The sequence below is a fragment of the Carya illinoinensis genome, chromosome 9, assembly GCF_018687715.1.
Source record: "Carya illinoinensis cultivar Pawnee chromosome 9, C.illinoinensisPawnee_v1, whole genome shotgun sequence".
NCBI classification, from domain to species: domain Eukaryota; kingdom Viridiplantae; phylum Streptophyta; class Magnoliopsida; order Fagales; family Juglandaceae; genus Carya; species Carya illinoinensis.
In genome coordinates, this window is record NC_056760.1 from 12310895 (window position 1) to 12332861 (window position 21967).

Here is a 21967-nt window from a genome sequence, read left to right on the forward strand (position 1 = left end):
TTATTTATTATATTTTATGTAAGAATTTAAGAAAATTATAATGATAAATGAGATTAGTTGAACGAACGTTTGTATCCAAAGAGGCCTAGTTCTAACTCATTAACGTCGAATAACTATGGGCGGGGGCGTAAGAGAAAATAAGATAAGTTAGAGGCGCATCGGGGCAAAAAACCCAACTGAAAGAGGTAGAAGCCGAAATACGAAATATCGGATAGATGATATCCACTTGTAATTTGTGAAGTCAGCATCTCGTGAAATTTCGTTTATATTTGGGAGGTCGTTTCGCACGCTTACTAGTTATTCGAAACACGAAAGCCCAGACACAGAGAGAGACCGAGAGAAACAGAGAGAACGAAACCCTCCTTCCAGGCCATGACCGAAGAGCTCGTAAAACCCTTGAACGACACCGTCTGCTAATCCCAAAGAAATGGCTCAAAAAATTCAGCAGCAGCTTAAGGAGGTCGGATCCAAGCTCGAGACTCCTCCCTCTACTAAAGACGCTCTCGTCAGGCTCTTGAAGGTATGCATTCCTCTCTTTTCTCTCCTGCTTCGATTCTTCCAATTCCCTTGCTCCGCTCGTTAGTCCGGTTCCCGTCTGTTTGGTTTCCGAGAAACGCGAGGAAAAGACACTAAGAAAGCGCGAATTTGACTCTTACGTGAAACTGTTTTGTATTTTCTCCTCTCTTCTCTGAAACGGAATTAGGAAGCTAAATTAATCCAAATATTATTATATTGTTAATTCAACAAGAGTTTGTAATGTTATATGAGCTAAACTGTGTAAAAGTTTACAAATTTAAGTTCATATTTATTCTTTTTATTTTCTACGTTAAACATAAGACTTTATTGAATTTAGACTTCATAATGTAGAAATTAATCTCTTTGATGGAAGTGGGGAGAGAATTCGTTTAATTGGGGGTTTTGCACATTGTTCTGAATCCCTTTGATAAATTAAATAGTTGGTATTTATGGTGGAGTTTTTTTGTTTTGGTAATGGGTATTAATTCTGTAGCTAGCCAAGGAAAACAAAAGAAATGGAGACTCTGAATCTTATTTTTTAGGTTTCTGAGGACCAAATTTCTCAACTCAAATTAAGCAGTTATTTGTGGTTAAGATCGTTAAGTGATGGTAAACCACTATGAAAGGTGGATTTGTTGAGGTATAAACTCATGATTTTAACTGAATCTTGAGCGTGTCTGATCCAAATAAGATTGTTTATGCCAATTGTTCTGGAGTCAGGCTACCCCTGTTTGTGATGTGCAAAGAGATATATGGTATGAATTAATTTGGAAAAAAGATTAGTGACACTCCCCACCCCGGTGGTTTAGGTTTGATTTCTACTTCTAATTATGCTCATTAGAGCGCTTGAGCTTGTAGATATTTTATCTAGCAAGAGCATAGAAGTCAATTTATGCTTTATACTGTTCTCTGCTTCAAGATCAATGAGCTGTAATACTGTATTAAAATCTTAGTGCTGCAAGCTCAATGAGCATATGTGCTTAGGATTATCTTGACATGAAAATCTATTGGTCAAGCAATTTTTTGTCTGACACAATGAATAGGGCCCAGTTTTCATTTAGTGTTTGAGAGTTGCACTGGTGCTTCCATGTATCATACTGATCTCATTAGACTGAAACTTAAGGAGCTCAGTGGTCATTGTACAATAAGTAAATATTTGGCCATGATAGTTTGTTGGCTCTTCATTCTATGGTTGCCGCTAACAGCTGAGAATGCTGTTTTTGTTTGAATTTGGCTGTCATTGGACTGGAAGGATAACTAATCTTTGTTCTTGAGGATATATTTCTGGTTGAGGTAATCATTTTTTCCCAGTTCTAGTAAGACCGTTATAAGATATAACAAAGTGCTATGAGAAGGAAGATGCTTTTTTTTTTTTTGAGAAAATATGAGAAGGAAGATGCCACAAGTTGCATTTCACTATTGTGGTCATTATATTGAAAGACATGATGTGATAACTGAGGGGAAAGTAGATAACAATTAGGATAGATATAATGATAGTGTAAAACCGTCATATTTTCAAATTTCCTCTTGGTGCTTTACCGATGCATAGTAATCAGACAGTCACAAGATATCAATGAAACTGGAATTTCATTAGCTTTTATTTCTCTTAAACCGTCATATTTTCAAATTTCCTCTTGGTGCTTTACCGATGCATAGTAATCAGACAGTCACAAGATATCAATGAAACTGGAATTTCATTAGCTTTTATTTCTCTTATGAAATAAACTTCTGATTTTGTAACTTGAACAACCAAATCTTTTTATCAAATAACTTTCCCGTCTGAAATTTTGTTGATTGAGCTTGTTGAACCGAAACCTACTGCTTGCATGTAAAGCATGTTTTTCTACGACGTCCTGTTTGTTCAGGTCTAACTGTTTTATTTGTTCTTTTTTTTTTTTTCCTTATTTGTGTGTGTAGAAAAATTTAGTCATCTTTTTGTCATTATTAGCTGTCCTATATCATTCTCTAGGTCGCTGTAAATATTTCTTGTCAAACTTTAGTACTTAAAACACTTTCTAAATTTTTTTTATCATAGGACAATGAAAGACATAATTCTTCCATTGTCTTCAATTCAATCCATTAGATCTTACACAATATTCAATTAACTCTGTTAGCTGCTGAAAATTGTGAGATTTTAGATAAGTATGAAACTTGTGAAATGTCATATGTGAGGTAGGTTTCTCATTAGGCTAACATATATCATGCAACTTTTTATGTCAACTTGCAGCAAGCTGCAACATGTCTTGCCGAATTTGATCAATCACCATCAGCTTCAATCTTGGAGTCAATGCAACCATTTCTTAATTCAATTGTCAAGCCAGAAATGCTGAAGCATCAAGATAGGGATGTCAAGCTTCTAGTTGCAACCTGTATTTGTGAGATAACCCGCATTACTGCACCGGAAGCCCCATACGGAGATGATGTTCTGAAGGTGCATTTATTTTATACTTGGCAAGTGATGAAGTTGGTCATGCATGTCCATTTGACCCCTATATTTGAAATTATACTCCCACCTAATTGGTGTTGGGTCTGTTTGCAGGATATCTTTCACTTGATTGTAAGCACTTTTAGTGGGTTAAGTGATACAAGTGGTCCATCGTTCAGTAGGAGAGTGGTCATCTTGGAGACTCTTGCAAAATATAGGTCGTGTGTTGTAATGTTGGATCTCGAATGTGATGATCTGGTGAATGAAATGTTCACTACATTTTTTTCTGTTGCCAGGTTAATCTTTCTCCATTATTGTTAATAATTTTGGATCAATTTTGATGGAAGTGTATACCTTCTTGTGTACTTGGGCTATGCCTATTATTATTAATACTACCGTTTACTTATCAAAATCTTTTTTTTGATGGAAGTTCTACTTTATAAAGATAGTGATTTCTGTTTCAATTATTTGGTGGCTGTATATGTCTATGCTGATTAATGAAAATTAACTTCCGAAACTGTATATATCTGTGGGAATGGGGGCATGGATGTGTGAACTTTGGAGAAGTCATGAGAAAACCCCGAAACAGCCATCTCTTTCTTTTTGTGCTAGACTTGACACATTTTACATGTGTATGTGTTAATAGAGTAAAGGAGTTGTACGTTTGAATTGAATGATGGATTTTTAACTTGTTGCTGAGCTAAAAGCCTAAAATACGGATTTGTCACCAGCTCACGTTAGTCATTTGTCAGTAATATGTTGGAATATGACTCTTAGATTCGTTTAGACTTTTAAATTCCATTATAAACTCTCAAATGGTTAATTTTTTCTGCAATAGTGGCTATGTTTTGCAATGAGAGTTCGTAGGTAGATGTGCGCTTGCTCTTAGCTTTTTACTACTGTTCTTTTTTAAAGGAGTTAGAATTTCTTCTCCTAATTTAGTTACTGCTTTGCTAAAATTTTGTCTCATGTGCAGTGATGATCATCCAGAAAGTATTCTGTCATCAATGCAAACAATCATGGTCGTCCTCTTAGAAGAGAGTGAGGATGTCAGGGAGGATCTCTTATTTGTTATATTGTCTATATTGGGTCGGAATAGAAGTGTAAGTACCACTTTCTCTATGCTAATATATTGCATTTGTTTGATTTTTTTTTATTATATGTAAGATGCATGGTGCTGCTATAATGTAATTATCTCTTGCAGTACTACTTTAAAAGGGAGTTGATGTTTCTTGAACTTGAATTCCAGGATGTTACCACTGCTGCTAGGAGGCTTGCAATGAATATTATTGAGCAATGTGCAGTAAAACTCGAAGCTGGCATAAAACAGTTCCTTATATCATCAATATCAGGAGATAGTCAGTTGGTGAACAGTCATATTGACTACCATGAAGTTATTTATGATATATATCGTTGTGCTCCGCAGATCCTATTCGGAGTTGTCCCATACCTTACAGGAGAGCTACTGGTAATTACTGATTCAGCAGCCTATGTTTCTGTGCTTACTCTATTTAATGTTATTGAATGATGACAAATGCTTCTCTGTTATAATTTCAACATCTGCAGACTGATCAGCTAGATACACGTTTAAAAGCTGTAAAGTTAGTTGGAGACCTGTTTGCTCTGCCAAGTGCTGCTATCTCTGAAGCCTTTCAGCCAATCTTTTCAGAGTTTTTGAAGAGGTTGACTGACAGAGTTGTTGAGGTTCGAGTGTGTGTCCTTGAACATGTTAAGAGCTGTCTTCTGTCTGATCCATTAAGGGCTGAAGCTCCACAAGTCATTTGTAAGTAAATTTAATTGATTTACCAATATACATTCGTCTAACATGTACTTATCAGAGAACATCCACGAACTCCAATCTATCCACTGACTTTGATCTATCAGAGAACATCCACTGACTTTGATCTTGGTCTACATTTTGTAGCTGCACTTTGTGACAGGCTGTTGGACTTCGATGAAAATGTTCGACAACAAGTTGTAGCTGTAATATGTGATGTGGCATGCCATACTCTAAATGCAATTCCGCTTGAAACTGTAAAACTTGTTGCCGAGCGCCTTCGGGACAAATCTGTACAAATTCTCTCCCTTATCTCTCTTTGTGCTTATTTTTTTTTCCCTTTCTTTTCAAACTACCTAGAAATTGTTGTTGTTATTCCAATATTTTCTTACTCTGAATTTCCAGCTGCTTGTTAAAAAGTATACCATGGAGAGGTTGGCTGAGATATACAAGGTCTATTCTGTGAAGTTCTCTGATAGGTCAATCAATCCTGATGATTTCGATTGGATTCCTGGGAAGATTTTGAGATGTTTTTATGACAAAGATTTCAGGTAAAATATTAATTTCCGATGCTGCACAGGTCTTTTTTTTGTCGTCTGCTTTTTAATGGTATTTAACATCAAGCAAGGGGAAGCCATTTGGTTTCCATTTTTTATTTGATATGAATGAAGTATTTATCTGCTGTGAACTTCACTAGTGGATTATGATAATATCATCTTGTGAGCCTCTAGGAACAACTAGTAAATCCCAAGTAACATATAAGTAATTACAGGAACAAAGTTTCATCTACTCTTTTGGTTTCACCTGTTTAGACAGTTACATATACCAGTAATAGACACCCGGAGACCTCCTTTTAGTAGTCCGTTCAGTACATCCATGAGTATTGCATAAAGGTACTAAATCAAGGTTGGCCCATTAGTTAATCCTGGTGTGAAAGTTGTCATATATTAGACAGTCTGGTTCAACTTACATGCTGGGACTTGCCTTTGTTAATTTCCCTCATTCTAGGATTCATTTGGAGATTCACCTTTTGGCAAAAGCGAAATTTCCATTTTTATTCAAGCATGAAATTAACTGCCTTGGTTTCTGTCAATGAAAAGGTCGGAATAATGTAAATTTTCTTTGGCTTTTAGAATACGAAGCATCATAGTGACAGAATCTTGTATGTTGATTTTCCTAATATTCTGATATGAAAAAAATGATTTAACAAGAAGGTTGTACCATAAGAATTCATAGTGATGTTAATTTCCTAGGCTAATGTGAATCCTGTAAAGAGATCCATTTGTGCTTGTAGTTGCATGAAAATATTGTGCCTGCTAATTTGAAAATGTTTTTAGCTATAAGGGGGCAGGGATGTGTGTGTATACACTCTATGGACTGGTCATTCTTTAACTATTGCGTCTATTTTGTCATCCTATATTTGGCTTTTTGAAAAGGGCATAAAAGTTTTCTGTTGTTGTCATTGGTAGGCAGGTTGCTTGTATTTTCTCTTCTTGTGAACTACAAGTAGTAAAGATGTATATTAACTAATTGAAATGGTAGTAGTAGCTATCTCTTTATATGATTTGGTGCTGAGAAGATGGTTTGCTCCATGAGTGTCATTATTAATGCAAAATTTGTTTCTTTTTTGGTGAGTGTTCATGTTCTTAATTACTTAAATTGTTCAGATCAGATATAATTGAGTCTGTTCTGTGTGGGTCTCTATTCCCAACTGAGTCCTCCATCAAAGATAAAGTTCAACATTGGGTAAGAGTTTTCTCGGGATTTGATAAAGTGGAGGTGAAGGCCCTTGAGAAGATACTGGAGCAGAAACAAAGGTAACCTTTGTTTAACATTGGGCAATTCAATGTGACTTTTGATAGATCTCCAAATATTTCAGTTTTGATTTTGATGCATTGTGGACTGATTTGGGGGATTTTCTCTTCCATTGCAGGGTACAACAAGAGATGCAGAGGTATCTGTCTCTTAGGCAAATGAATCAGGTTCGTATACATTAAAAGTTTGAAATTATTGAACTTTTATGAGCACTATCAAATCAAAGTGATTAATTGTCATTCAAATACAGGATGGTGATGTTCCTGAGATCCAAAAAAAAGTCATTTTCTGCTTCCGAATTATGTCTCGCTCGTTTGCTGATCCTGCAAAGGCGGAAGAGAATTACCAGATTCTTGATCAATTGAAAGATGCTAATATATGGAAGATTTTAACAAATCTAGTTGATCCAAACACTAGCTTCAATCAAGCTTGTACTTCCCGGGTATGAGTTACGTTACTGAGTAATACCTTGGATTCTAGAACTGGTTTTGTTCAGGCCACATGGTTGGGAGGAAATGGGCAGGCAGGGAATTGGAGGCCCTTGGTTTAATCTCCTGTTCTTGATTTTTATTGGACTTCATCTACCACTTAAAATATGCGAATGGAAGTCCGTAATGATTTGAAATTCCCTAATATTATAGCAGCTAAGAGGTATAAGAAGTGAATATGCTACTTCGAACTCTGTTGAGGACTAATTTCAATCTCATAAACCTCGCTGATGTTCACTATGATTAAAACATTGGGAAGCTACATGTTGCTTTTTATTTAATGGTTTCAATGTTGCAGATAAAAAAAAAAATAATGGTTTCAATATTATATTTTCATTTCCTTGTAGGATGATTTGCTGAGGATACTTGGCGAGAAACATCGACTATATGATTTTTTGAGCACTCTCTCTGTTAAGTGTTCTTATTTGCTTTTCAACAAGGAGCATGTGAAAGAAATACTCCTGGAGGCCGCCACACAAAAATCATCTGGAAATACACGAAATACTCAATCTTGCATGAACATACTAGTGGTAGAGAAGCACCATTCCTACATTTCTTGTCTTATGTGGAGAAATTTTTATGGAGTTAGTGATAATACTTTTTTGAACAATTCCAGATTCTTGCACGCTTTAGTCCATTGCTTCTTGGTGGGGCTGAAGGGGAATTGGTAAATTTTCTTAAAGATGATGATGAAATAATCAAAGAAGGTGTTTTGCATGTTCTAGCTAAAGCTGGTGGTACCATCCGAGAACAACTAGCAAGTTCATCAAGGTGCAACTTTTGAAATTTTTGACTTGTTATACCAAGTTCTACATCTATCACACTCGTTATGTTTTTGTTGTTTACATGCAGTTCCATAGATCTTATATTGGAGAGGCTTTGTTTAGAAGGCAGTCGAAGACAGGCCAAGTATGCTGTACATGCGCTGGCAGCCATAACAAAGGATGATGGACTCAAGTCGCTTTCTGTTTTATACAAGGTTTGTTTTGTATTTGACTGAGTAAACACTGACTGATTAATTCTTGATAGGGATATGCCTAATCTTTAATGTATCACCAGCAGATCTCCTCGGCTCAGCAATTTTAATGTGTACTTGATATTTGCAAAAGCTGATGTTTCTTCTTCAATTTGCAGAGACTTGTGGATATGTTGGAGGAGAAGACGCACTTGCCTGCTGTTCTACAATCTCTAGGGTGTATAGCAGAGACTGCGATGCCAGTTTTTGAAACTAGAGATAGTGAAATTGAAGATTTTATAATAAAAAAAATTCTTCAGTGCAGTAATGTATGTCTTGCAGGATCCACTGAACTTTTGTTGTTTGGAATTTCTTATAATTAGTTTTCATTTGTATTTGCCTCACCTTTTTTTTAAGTGTATATGCATAATTTACTGTTTCAGAAAGAAGCAGATGATACAAAAGCATCTTGGGATGACAGAAGTGAACTTTGTTTGTTGAAGGTTGGCCATTTTGGGGAGAATTGTATTTCAGTTCTTTTATTTGTTTCAAAATAGTAAAGTAGCATGGATAAAATGTTTTGCTTGATAGTATGTCCAGGATTATAATTTTCTACCATTTTCATCATTCAGTATCCTCAAGATTTGCTTAGCCCCTCTCACCCCCGCCCCTTTCTGCTCTTTTTTGGCTGCTGCAGATATTTGGAATCAAGACACTGGTTAAGAGCTATTTACCTGTTAAAGATGCCCATGTTCGTCCTGGCATTGATGGTCTTCTGAATATTCTCAGAAACATACTCTCTCTTGGGGAGATATCAAAAGATGTAGAATCTAGGTAATATTAGCACGTGGGGAGCATTTCTCAAATAACATCACGTTCTTTCTGCCATTTACTTAAGTTTAGCTTCTTCTTTTTTTCTTAAAAGTCTAGTTGTTTTATGAAACTTGAAATTTCATGTTTAAGTTTTTCTATCTTACAGTTTAGTTGATAAGGCCCATCTGAGGCTTGCTTCTGCAAAAGCGGTACTTCGTCTGTCAAAGTACTGGGACGAGAGGATACCTGTTGATATCTTCCACTTAACTTTGATGACATCAGAGGTGAACTCCTTTACTTTAAAGTTTCTCTGGGATAGTCTACTCTTTTTCAAAATTATAATGGCAATAAAAGTTTATCAGTTTTCAGAATGGTGTAAAAGTAATGGACTTATTTTGCCTGCTACTGATCTTGTAGATTAGTTTCCCTCAAGCTAAAAAACTATTCCTGGGCAAGGTCCATCAGTATATAAAGGATCGGCATTTGGATGCAAAATATGCTTGTGCATTCTTATTTAACATCATTGGATCCAAGCCACCAGAGTTAGAAGAGGTATATTGGCTAGAGTGGATTGATTTGTAGTTGCCATGTTTCATTCAAGTTCATGTTATGCATGTCATAATGGCTTGATTTGTGTGATTTAGTTGGCAGGATTTTTATTTTGTTTACTATGCAGGAGAAACAAAACCTTGCTGACATTATTCAAATGTATCACCAAACAAAATCTCGACAAAGCTCTATGCAAAGTGATGGAAATTCCTTAACAGCATATCCTGAATACATCCTCCCATACTTTGTTCATGCTCTTGCTCATCATTCATGTCCTGATATTGATGAATGCAAGGATGTCAAAGCATTTGAACTAATATACAGGTATATTTATTTTGCATTTATTTTATTCTACCTTGTGATACACACCCTCCGCCCTGTTCTTGTAGGAGGATGTGCCATTTTAAATAAACCTCATGGGTCTTGTGACAGAGTTATGTATTTCATGTGTGTTAGAATTAAGGGAGAATCAGAAGGAAGAATACTGAACCCCAAGACATTGTAATCTCTTGATTCTTTATGCTATGGAATTAGATGGTTCTTTTTGGTAGGTCTGTTCTTTCATGTGGTCACCTTTGTATGCTGTATATGTGCATTTTCTGTACACTAATAAGAATTGTATGTTCTTGCCAATTATCTGTTTATTAATTTCATTGAGCAAAAACTTTAATACGCTTCTTGCCTTGCACTTATGCAACGTTAATGTGCATTTTTATCACCAATTCGTCCATTTTCATCAATATATGTGAGTGGCATCTTCTTAACATTGACTGATTGTTACAATGCAAATCAGTGTGAACTATTCTTGTATGTATTATAAATGTTCATTTTTACACTATTCTATATTCTTCAGGCAATTGCACTTAATTATTTCCATGCTGTTGCATGGTGATGAAGATGCTAAAGCAGAAGCTAGTACCAACAAGGAGAAGGAAATTGAAAGTATTTCTGTTATTGTCTCTATCTTCCAAAGTATCAAGTGCTCTGCGGATATAGTTGATGCAGCAAAATCAAAGGTCTTAACTCTTTACCATTATTCAGTTATTTCATCAAAATTAAGATGGAAGTAAAAAAATTTTCAGAACAACAAAAGGAAACATAACTCCTAGCTTACCTGTATTTTATATGAAATTGTCAGGATTCACATGCTATCTGTGATCTTGGGATTTTAATTGCCAAGCGCCTAGCCCCGAAGGAGGATGACTTGCAGCAAGGGTTGAATATGTTGATCCCTATGCCCTCCATGCTGTACAAATTGTATGAAAAGAAAGAAGGGGATGACTCTGTGGTAAATTCTGCAAAGAGTTCATTTTTCTCATTTGATCTAATGCGTATAGGGTGCTTGATGAGGATAAACTTACTTGTTCCTTGTCATATATATATTTGGTTACTGAGTGCATTTTGTTGTGGTACTCATGCCTGGCTTGACATTGCCTCATATTTTTCCTAATTATTATGAAAATTTTTGGAATTTTTTTTTCATGTTGCAATTTTGACTAGCAAATCTTATAAAAAAATTTTGACTTCCAAATCCTGCAATACTTGAATCCTTGATGTCACTTGATGTTGATTTTGCTATCCCCTGTAGCGCTGTAATTAGGTTATGATGGCAGATCTATCCATGTATGGATGTGTGTGCATGGTTAAGTGTGCCATTTAATGGCTGGATTTGGGCGTAGATGTAGCCTTGCTTAGTTTGTGGCATGGAGTTGGCTTTGTGGGTATAAGCAACTTATTTTAGTTTTATTTAGGCAAAACAGAATTATCTGGATGCTTTGAAGGAAAAAAGCATTTGTACCATATGTACATGAAGTCAACCCCTTCTGAGTTCTAACCTTTGTAAAATCTGCCTCATTTATACTAAATGCAGTCCTTAGATTCTTAAATTTACTTACATTAATTATCTTTATAAAAAATGGGAAGCTTACCTTTCTTTTTTTGTTTTTGTTTTTGTTTAATATAATGTCCATTAATGCCATTTCTTGTATTCAATAGGCCAGTGTGGGGCAAACATGGTTGGCTGATGAAAACATCTTGACTCACTTTGAGTCACTTAAGTTGGAAGCCGATGAAGAGGTATGCTTTGTCAATCATTAACACTTTGGCAATCTTTGGTTGTATGTTGTGCATCTAGCATCTTTTATTAAAATATTGTTTTGATCACATCAGGTGTTTTCTGAAGTAGCTCAGGATGAAGAACTGAAGCATAGTGAAATAGATGGAAATGAATTACCTCTGGGGAAAATGATAAAACGCATAAAATCTCAAGGGACCAAGGCTAAAAAGGTGAAAAAGAACAAGTCTTCACCAGCTGAAGCAAAAAATGCTGAAAATGATGTTGATATCTTGAAGATGGTGAGGGAAATAAACTATGATAACTTGGGTATGTCAAGTAAATTTGAATCAAGCAATGGTCATGAATATTCTCCTGGTAAGAAAACCAAAACAGATCTGAAGCATGAAAAAGGTAAAAAAAGAAAAGCTAGTGACACAACATCTATAAAGGTACCGAAACGTCCGAGGTCATCATCAGCTCACGGGGGTTTCAGATCTCCAGCAAGTACTTCAAAAACTCCTTTAAGAGATTCAGGGGATGCTTCTCACAAAGCAGAAATTTACTCATTTCAATCCATTGAGACAGATCCAGACATTAGCCCTGATACGAAAGGAAAAATTTCTTCACTGAAGAAAATGGCTAAAGGTACTGAGTCAGACTTGGTATCTTCCATTCGAAAGAAACTGAGCTTCTCAGCAAAACTTAAAGGAAAATTCCCTGACCGTGATCATGATGATGAGTTAAATGAATTGGGAGAAGCCAATGAGAGTGACATGGAGGTGAGCTCTACTACTGTTTAATCTGCTTTAAGAGTTTCTAAACCTAATATCCTGGTAGTCTAATAGTGAAGATATCCACTGTTTTTCTTCCCTCAATTGCAGAAGCCTATGGTGCTGATGGAGACTGATAAAATTGACACTAGTAATGTCAAGTCTCCTACCGGGTCTAGCAGGAAGCGGAAAAGGAGAAGCATTGCAGGATTGGCAAAGGTCATTAATATTTCTACTTCCTTCCCTATCGGTATTCTTTATCGTTGTCTTGTTAATTCAAATCTATATGCTATATATGAGTCTGCTTCTATTTGTCCTTTCATACTACCCTGCAAAGGGGTGATGTCATCCTAGAGCCTTGTAGGATGCAGTTATGAAGTGTGTGTTTATATTGGTTGCCCATGATATGCATTTTTCTCTGTTCATCAATTCTCTTTTATCTTTCTTTTACTTTTCATCACTCCCAGTTTCCAAAAAGGTGTGATTATCAATATTTGTCCATAATAAAAGTGATTGTGACCGTCAAGAATGAAATGAAACAAAAGGCACGAACTAGTATAGTTATTGTATGGGTCTCATTATACTGTTTTAGATATCCGTCCTAGCTAGGTATTTCTCTTGTATACGTCCTGTGTACATGGACTATGCCTATTTCCTTTATGAATAAAAATTCTTGATTGCCTATAAAAAAAATATATCCTACTTCTATCTTCTATTTTTAGCATCTTATAATGAACACTTTTCCAAATGGACTTGTGTTGGAGTACTCAGAAATTTCACATCTCTCTCTCTCTCTCTCTCTCTCTCTCTCCATGGTTGCTCAGATATCAAACTACTACCAGGTGAATGGATTTTGTACGCTCTTAAATCATGGTCCTGCCACCATATCTCAGAAACTATAATTTATGTTTCTTTTTCATTCCCTCAAGTGATATTTCATGTTATATTATACTTTTGTTCTTCTGTATTTAAGGCTTAACTGTTTACAGTGTATAAGTATTGGACAGCTTCCCTAGTAGCATTCATTATTTAACCTGATATAAATTTCCTCCACAGTGCACATCGAAGGCTGGTGGATGGGATATTGAAGACTTGATTGGTTGCAGAATAAAAGTTTGGTGGCCTATGGATAAGCGGTGAGTCTTCTTTTGATATTTATGCTACAAAACAAGAAAAGCAAAAGAGCTTGAGGCCATGCCTATTATGCCTCACACCCAGAGAACACATGATCACTGGTACTTGCCATCAGATCGGGAACCATGCGAATCTTTTAATTTTAGCTCACATATCCATCTGTAATTGTCATTCGAGGGCCAAACCTTTTTATTGAGGACATCGTTTTGCTCATTTCTCCTTTCTGCACCTCTTGTTGACGGCCAAACTCTTCTCCTTTTGATTTTTGCTCACATATTCATCCTGATGTTTCATTGTCAAAATTTCCAGGTTCTATCAAGGCACAGTTAAGTCTTATGATCCTTCAAAAAGGAAGCATGTGGTAAGCTGCACCTTTCCCTCTTCCTCTCAGATTCTTGGGATTAGTTTACACCAACATTTTTTTTACTGTAATTGTTGTCCAATACGTTCACTCTTATTTACTTCACAAGAATCCTGTCACACAAGTTTCATACACTAATGTCATATGTAAGGTATTATACGATGATGGAGACGTGGAAGTTCTCCGTTTAGAAAAGGAGCGCTGGGAGCTGATTGACCATGGTCGCAAGTCTTCAAAGGTCGATATTCTTTAACATTCTTTCCTCTAGCTATTCGTTTATTTTTCTCAGCAAAGAATGATTTCTGACCCATTTTATTTTACAATAAACAGAAGATAAATTCATCAAATGGCCCCCCTTCAAAAGAAGTGTAAGTGTTGCCTTTGTGATACATTGTATAAAGTATCTTCTTTCTCCGATCATAAAATTAATTGTTTCGAGAGGAGAACCTGTATCTGTTTGGTTTCACTGCAATATTTCTCTCTACCAGCATCAACATGGTTCCAGCATTTGTATGCTATCTTCATATCATCATTTCTTTTCATTCCTTGACAGGTCACCAAGGAAGAAGAGTAAAAATTCAGGTGGTTTGCATTTGACGAAGGGATCAATTAAGACGTGAGTGAAAACCTTGCAGTCCAGGTGCATTTTTTCAAGTTAAGGTTACATATCTAGGATATGAATTCGGTTATCTTTCTCTTCAGTGTTAAAGGGAAAAGAACTCCAAAGAGAAATTTGAAGCGTGGGCAGAAGGATATATCAAAAAGTGACTTGGGTGAAGCTGAGGACAAAGGTCATTCTGATATATTAAATCCTGAACCCACCACGACGTCCAAAGCTGATGAAATGAACTCAGGTGATGTATCTCATCTGATTCTAGTATCCAAATATGAAGTTTGGACAGAAGGGGTGGAGGGTAATGTTTTGGGTTCAATCTAGTGTGGGTACTTAAGCTATCGACAAAAAAAAAATTAAAAGAATAAAAAAATAAAAAAATAAAAAATAAAAAATTCATTCTTGTTCGCTTGTGTATAATGCACTAGAAAGCCTTCTAAAGTTTTTTTTTTTTTTGTGGGGGGAGGAGGGTTGGAAAATGAATGAGCTTTATTGCATTTTTGGTGATGTATCAAGCGGATTATTTTCACTGAATGGTTCATTACATGTAGAATACTGGTACTGGAACTGGGTAGAAAAAGACTTAGACATCTGATGGAACACAAAGGTGCACAAGTTCATTATTTATTTACAAACTTGGCTGCAAACATATGCTCTTTGAGTAAATATGGACGCATTCTTAGGCAATTAAAAGAAAAACATCACATCACAGATGGTGGGCATTGAGATTGTCTGGTGTAATTCTTTAATTTACTTTAATATGGCGCACATGCTGGATAATAGTGAAATGGATTTTGAGCTCTGTGGAATGGCTTACTTTAATGGCTTACTTTAGCTTCAAACCCAACCCATATGTCTAATGATGTATATTACACTAAGCTATTGGGGCAAATGCTTTCCCACATATGATGCGTAACATATTTTCATTTAACCAAGTTTATGTTTGAAATAAGCATGAGAAAGTGGGCACATCACTCTGGATTTTATTTATTTATGTTATTTCATTCAAGTTCTTTGTTTTGCATCCCAGATTTATGAAACTTGAGCAGGTTCAAGGTATTTTAAATTCAAATGTATTTGTTCTAGGTGATTCGGAAGGGGAACACACTGAAAGATTGGATGAAAACCTAACAGATAAGGAGGAATCTGGGAAGGAAGTGAAGTCAGTTTCAAAGACAAAACGATTGGAAGATGCAGAGAGCCCACATCATACAGATGAATCTGATGGAGAAGAAATTCCTGATTTTGAGGGGAGAAGTGCTGAAGATATTGGGAGTGTGCCCCAAGATAGTAAAACTGGCGATGAAGAGAATTCTTGTTCAGAAGATAAAGAAGCAGATGAGTCAAGCAGTGCCGAAAAAGAGGGAGAGGGAGCTAATGAAGATGGAAAATCAGATTCAGAAGGAAGTCAAGAGACCAATAGAAGCATTCCCACAAAGCAGGGGAAACCCCAGATGAAGTCTTCAAATCCTTCCCGTGTTCGGCATGAAGTTTCTGATGATGAGCCTCTTGTATATATCTCTACCCTGTACTTTCTAGTATAAAAATTTTATTCAGCTATATCAGCGTGCATTACAAAATTTCGGCTCTTATCAAATGCAGATGAAGTGGAAGCATCGAGCAGGGAAGAGAGGCTCGAGACGGCTTGGCTAAGTAGTGTGGCCATAATAGCTAGCAGTGAGCTTTCCAAGAATTCACCGAGCGGCAGTGCCATGGTGGGTTCCAGTACCTTCTGTTTAGTTTATAGGCGCCAAGGGTAAAGAAGATTAATGCCATTCAATTGTGTAAACAGACTAATAAACGTAGAAAGTAGTTTCCTGGCAGCCATGTGTAGAATGTAAAATAGCATCAGACTTGTCACGCTTAGGTAACCGGTATTAGTTAGAAAGTGGGGGTGATGATTTCAACAAATGACCGTGCTAGTGGTAGATAGATGGGTAGGTTTTGGCATGTAATTTTATGAGGTGTGGTTCATCTCTTTTTGATCGTTCCTTATCCTGATTGATGAATTTGATGGGCCACATGTACAGTTTACACTTGGGAATAGATGTATGTCGGTATATTGCGTTATAATCATACTGTTACTCCCATTTTCAGGCTTCTTTCTCGTTTATTTTCACGTTTTTCGTCGCAGCGAATGGCATGTTCTGATTACCATGGCGGATCCTCTTGTTCGAAAAATATACTCTCTTCAGGTCAATTGAAGAGGGTCAGAAAAGGCTGCTGTATTGACTGTCTATTAAAATTCAAATATCTTTCTATAGAATGCAAACTGGTGCTACACAAACCGCTGGGAGCTCCCGCTGGGGCTCCCGCTAATGGTTTAAAATTTTTTATATTTTTTTTATATTTATTTATATGTATTTTTTTAGTACATTTAAATATTTTTAAAAAAATAAAAAAATCACAATATTATTAAAATACTCTTACTTAATCATTAAGTTAAACAAAATAATAATAAAAAAATAAAAAAAACATAGCGGTAGCTGGCAGAAACTAGCGGTAAGACTGTATTTTCCAACTCAATATCTACCTAACACTAATGTAAGGATGTTTTACCAAACATTAAGGATGTTTTGAGATTGGTGTTTACTTTAACGTTTAGGCTTTTGACTGAACAATTAATTTCTTCAAAACAAGATTTTCTAATAAATCTTATCGTTACTTAGATATATGGGTTTGGAATAGAGCTCTGGTCAAGTTCAAATATCTTGTTTGGAACATAAACTGAAAATGACATTTGAACTTGAATTAAGTCAAGTAGGATTTAAGAATTCTGCTATATATAATTATCTTTATGTACTTATTGCATATTTTTATGATAAAATCGATCAAAATAGTTATTTTATATTTGTATAAAATATAGAGGTACTATTCTTTGTTTTAAAAAAAAAAAGTCGATTAAAATAATTATTTATAAATTAAAAAGATAATACAATTAATTACATAAATAAAATATTTAAAAAATATATAAAAATAACTGGACGTAAAATTATTGAGCATTTAAGTTGCCCAAAATCTTTAATTTGATTTCAAATTCTATTTATTGAAATGGAATTTCAATCCAAGTTTTATATTCGTTAACTTAAAATGGTGTTACAGTCAGATTTCAATCCGTCCACAGTCAGCTTACGTGCACAGTGCACTGCTTTGATAAGACACGTTCGATCTGGTCAATGTTGTTTACGTTTTTCATTGGACTACCTATTGTTTTCTAATCACAATAAATAGATCACCAGCGGCACGGCAAAACCTCCATTAGGCCCCCAAAATCTTTTTTGGTTTTCTGCAAGTCGTTTGTTTCAGCTGTTGCTGTTTTCATTTTGGGTTTGTTGGCTTCTCGAACAGGCTGCTTATTTTGGTGTTTGCGGAAAGCGGGATTTATCGCTCTGTTGTAGAAGTTATTTCAGTTAGCTATTGGCTTGTATTCGGTTCTAGTTACCGGGTGTTGTATTCTGGGTGCTGTTGTTTTCTTCAGAGTTTTGAAGCTTGTACGGAACATGAACCAAGAAAGCTTGGGGTTTCTGGTTTCCTAATATATTTGTTTTCATGCAGAGCCTCTTATTTTCTTTTCATTTATTGAAAATTTCAACCATTTCCCCTGATTTAAGCTCTTCCTTCACGTTAGCTATCAAATAAAGCTATACAAGGTACTCTCGCGCCTCTGTCCCACTCTCTCTCTCTCTCTCTCTCTCTCTCTCTCTCGTATATGTATGCATGTTTTACGGTGTATGTCTGGGAGTATGTTGGAAAATTTGCATCTGGGTAGATATACATATATGAGCACCGGCTAAATGACGATTTACTTAGGGTGAGTGGGTTTTGGTCGGGAGTTGTATCGAGAATGGTATTTTTAGATTCAAGGCACCTTTTAAGCTCCTCTGAAGTTTTAAGTTTAAATTTATTAATTTTTTTAGTTTCTGATTCTCATAATGCTTTGATCCAGATTTGAATTATATGGTTGTTGCATTTTTGAGTTAAAGGCACATTTTGGCATGATGCTTTGCAGTGGTTGGGCGTCTTTTGCGAAATTTACACATTCATAGGAGCGAATCATGGGAGAGCCGCTGGGGCTGCTAAAAGTGATGGTTGTGCGAGGGAAAAGATTGGTAATCCGAGATTTTAAGAGCAGCGATCCTTATGTGATAGTCAAACTAGGCAGTCAGGTGATTCTGGGATCCAAAATTGGACTAGTTCCTACGATGTTTATGGAACACCTTTTCTTTACTTTTTGCATTTCTGGTACATATGCATCCTGAAGATCTGAACTGTGGTGAATTGAATATATTCTTCTGATAACACTTTGGTATCTCACTTTACTCGAGCGAACCTTGTCGCTTATCTTGTGAGCTCCCTTATTACTATATTATTCTATCTTTTCACTTAATTCATTATCCTCTAATGGTAAATACACATTCTATGCCGTCGCATATTGTAGAGTGAAAAAACAGTGTGATTTCACAGTTAAAATTTATGGTTTCTTAAGAAAATTACAAAGAAAGAAACTGAATCATTGAAACTATTGAGTTATGAGTTAATGGTATGAATGAAAAGAATGAAGGAAAGAGGCATCAAGGAAAGAATGAGGAGCCGGTCATGAAATTTTATATTTATATGCTAAATGTTTAACAAATTTATAGAATATGAATAGCCAAGACCACTTAAGAATTTTCTTCTTATTGAAACCATGTTGGAATCTGTTAAGCTGTTTTTGGTTAATATGATTTTGAACTTATATGTGTTATCTGTATTAGATGGCGAAGACCAAGGTTATCAAAAGTTGCCTTAATCCTGTTTGGAATGAAGAGCTAAGTTTCTCTTTCACAGAGCCGGTTGGAGTTCTAAATTTGGTATGATATCTTTTTAAGCGGTGCCTAGATCAATCATATTGAGCAAAAAAAGTGACATGCTTTAAAAACTTAGTCCCTTAAGTTGCAGGCGTGCAATATACCCTCATATTCAAAATTCTCCATTCTTACAGGGGGGACGTAATTGAGCTTCTTGTGTCAAAACTTTACAATGGAGTTTGCTAAATGGAAATTTGACACCTTTTTGAGTTTCTTGGAATAAAGCATTTCACTAAGGTCCCCAGACATTTATGGTCTAAGATTGTATAAACTGCTGGCTACATTGTCACCCAAAGTTATTCTTGCTCAGTATTTATTTAATTTATTATTCTTCCTTCAGAACTGTGGTCTTGTGTTTTGGCGGAGTGGCATTTTTTTGCTCGGTCGTCTTCTGTAAAAGCGTATACCCTTGTGGAAGAAGTGGGATAAATCCCTAATCTGTTGTTAGGGACATAGACTCTTGTCTAAAACATGTGGTCTTTGCTTGTTTTTTATATTTTTCCTCCATTTTTTATTCTTGGTATTGAAACGAGGCAGAAAATGAGAGAAATGGGTTCATATTTGTCTGAAAATTAAGGAGTATATGTGGAGAGAAAAGATTTGGAAACTTCAGTAGGGAGAGGTTCTTTTGAAGTATTATCAGGAGTTTAGCATTTACTGCCTAGCCATTTTTCAACATGATTTCACCTCCGCCCCATTTTAATGATCTGATCATTTTATATGTGTTTCTGCAGTTATCTTTCCCGTTTCTTGCTTTGTGATTGTGGTTTGTTCCCATAGCTTGCTAAGCAATCTTAGCGATGTCAATGACATTGTAACCTTTAGAATTCAGATTTGTGACATCTGACCAAAGTACATTTTTTTTGCAGGAAGTGTATGATAAAGACCGTTTCAAAGCAGATGACAAGATGGGACATGCTCACCTTAGCCTTCAACCAATTGTCTCCGCCGCTAGATTGAGACAAATTCTTGGATTTTCTTCTGGTGAGACAACATTGAGGAAGATAGTCCCGGGCAGTGACAACTGTCTTGCTGGGGAGAGCTCTATCAGTTGTGTAAATGGAGAGGTGGTGCAGAGTGTTTGGTTAAGGCTTTGCGGTGTTGAGTCTGGGGAGATTGAACTGAGCATCAAGTTAATTGATACTACTCCTGCTGCTGCCTCAGGGTAGTGCAGATTCTACGGTTTGCATATGCTTAGATCTTTAACAATACAGGGGGAAGAGGTGAATATACATTTGTGGTTAGGTTTATGTGAACCTCTAACCTCTGGAAGCAGCAGCTAGGCTGAAGTGGAGCCAGGCCGTGTGTATCAGTTTTCTCTGTTGCTAACTTTCCTATCACTGTTTAAATTGGCTGTGTGCATAATGAGCTTCAAGTTTCTCTCATATGATGGGCCGGCTTCCCCAGTTTTTCCATTTGACTCCACCATATGAATACTTCTCTCGCTTGCTTCACCGTCTTCAATTCATCTGTTCACTTCTCCGAGCCCTACTACTACCTTCATCTTCTTCTAAGGCTGCTTGCTCACTTACCATTACAATGGATCAACACTTATTTTATCTTTCTTCTGCCCTACTAGCGGTGCTGCAGGGACCTTCTATCCTATGTAAACTTAGCAGTCATTAATGAAGCAGAATGCAAAACGAATAGCAAAATTGAAAAGTCCCAAAATCAAGCAGTAATAGCTATAACAAGCACGCCGAGAATGCAAAACAAAATTAAAACAAAGCATACCAAGAATAACAACGCTGCATCAAGCACGTCGAAGCAGGGGTATTTACGCAGATGTACCCTAAGCAACTCTCAAACTACCAAGTCAAGAATGGATTCTCAACTTTGTTAGGATTTCCAGCTTTCATCGAGTCTACTGTTAAGAGCGGAGAGTGTCTCTGATCTTGTTGTAATTCCTATGCTTGGTTAGTGCCAAAAGTTTCCATAACCTTGCCGCAGGGTACACAACCGTTCATAAATTACAAAAATACGCCAGCAAGAGCCTAGATGGCAACTTTCCTCTAATGGTTCTTCTTCACTTCCATTTGAAGTGGCAGTTAGAGCACTGACATTGGCTTATATGCCCGTGTTATCTAAAATTTGTTTAAGATGTGAAAAAATTGGTTCACATTGGAATAGCCAAGTATAAGTCATCTCAGTTATGAGTTACACTAGTTGCCCCTATATGTAAGTAAACAGTAGCTTGGCCGTCTAAATCTTTTATTATAACAAAAATGACAATACAAAAGTGTTTACCAAAACAAATAACAAAAATATGCATTTAAAAAGGAGAAAAATAATTTCTTATATTGAGTAAGATAGCTAATGCAATGTAGGAGGGTTCAACATTTAAATGGGTAGTCAAAAGCCAAAAAGTGGCATATTAGCCAAACTTTGCCTAAGGATTTAGCTAAATAAGCACAATCGCAGCAGTAATTTGCATTTATGACATTGGCACACTTCTTTTTGTTCACACAAGCTTCATAACAGTATCAATCCAAACATTTGAGAAGCCTAAGCAACATCAATGGCAATCTAGGAAACAATGAATAGAAATTTGAAAACAATTTTCATTGAAGGAGACTCAAAGTTGGTAGTACAGACAATTGCTCAACCAAAGTATGCAACATATTGGACAATGGAGTCTATGACTCTATAGAAAAGACATAGAATATCTGTTGTGTTTGACGAATGGAAAGTGCAAAAAATCCATTAATCTCAAAATCGATGTACGCATAATATTTTGCAATGGACAGCTTCCAACTAAACACATGGAAGCATCCCTTTATTTGCATTCCCCAACGTCTTTTAGATTCTCATAGTGGGAAAGATCCACCCATTATCCCATATGTATTGT

At 36.1% G+C, this 21967-nt stretch overlaps 2 protein-coding genes across 3 annotated transcripts; both read left to right on the forward strand.

Annotated features, from left to right (window-relative positions):
- Positions 1-286: 286 nt before the first annotated feature.
- LOC122275689 (sister chromatid cohesion protein PDS5 homolog B-like) lies at positions 287-16362 on the forward strand. Its single transcript, XM_043084844.1, has 33 exons — positions 287-520; positions 2744-2947; positions 3056-3237; positions 3918-4044; positions 4191-4409; positions 4508-4724; positions 4866-5011; positions 5124-5269; positions 6386-6535; positions 6652-6700; positions 6784-6975; positions 7369-7551; positions 7638-7792; positions 7874-8000; positions 8156-8305; positions 8420-8479; positions 8674-8810; positions 8956-9073; positions 9207-9341; positions 9466-9662; positions 10192-10354; positions 10477-10626; positions 11334-11414; positions 11508-12173; positions 12276-12383; positions 13221-13300; positions 13608-13659; positions 13811-13897; positions 13990-14027; positions 14213-14275; positions 14362-14513; positions 15359-15783; positions 15875-16362. The coding sequence occupies exons 1-33, from the start codon at positions 428-430 to the stop codon at positions 15923-15925; spliced, it is 5103 nt and encodes a 1700-aa protein (XP_042940778.1). The 5' UTR covers positions 287-427; the 3' UTR covers positions 15926-16362.
- A 1102-nt stretch (positions 16363-17464) lies between these two features.
- Positions 17465-20504, forward strand: LOC122276153 (protein C2-DOMAIN ABA-RELATED 11-like). 2 transcript variants are annotated; one of them, XM_043085675.1, is made up of 4 exons: positions 17476-17922; positions 18282-18438; positions 19027-19122; positions 19989-20504. In XM_043085675.1, the coding sequence occupies exons 2-4, from the start codon at positions 18328-18330 to the stop codon at positions 20286-20288; spliced, it is 507 nt and encodes a 168-aa protein (XP_042941609.1). In that variant the 5' UTR covers positions 17476-17922; positions 18282-18327; the 3' UTR covers positions 20289-20504. The 2 variants fall into 2 exon arrangements, with proteins under 2 accessions (XP_042941610.1, XP_042941609.1); XM_043085676.1 differs by lacking the exon at positions 19027-19122 and having other exon boundaries at positions 17465-17922.
- Positions 20505-21967: the final 1463 nt, after the last annotated feature.

What these genes read in the sequence shown, in the direction of transcription:
- LOC122276153 (XM_043085675.1), top strand. Translation starts at nt 18,328, where the DNA reads ATGGGAGAGCCGCTGGGGCTGCTAAAAGTGATGGTTGTGCGAGGGAAA. An exon ending in TAGTCAAACTAGGCAGTCAG is followed by an intron (nt 18,439 to 19,026) that starts GTGATTCTGGGA and finishes TATCTGTATTAG; the next exon opens with ATGGCGAAGACCAAGGTTAT. An exon ending in CGGTTGGAGTTCTAAATTTG is followed by an intron (nt 19,123 to 19,988) that starts GTATGATATCTT and finishes TTTTTTTTGCAG; the next exon opens with GAAGTGTATGATAAAGACCG.
- LOC122275689 (XM_043084844.1), top strand. Translation starts at nt 428, where the DNA reads ATGGCTCAAAAAATTCAGCAGCAGCTTAAGGAGGTCGGATCCAAGCTC. An exon ending in ACCTTACAGGAGAGCTACTG is followed by an intron (nt 4,410 to 4,507) that starts GTAATTACTGAT and finishes CAACATCTGCAG; the next exon opens with ACTGATCAGCTAGATACACG. An exon ending in ATACTGGAGCAGAAACAAAG is followed by an intron (nt 6,536 to 6,651) that starts GTAACCTTTGTT and finishes CTTCCATTGCAG; the next exon opens with GGTACAACAAGAGATGCAGA.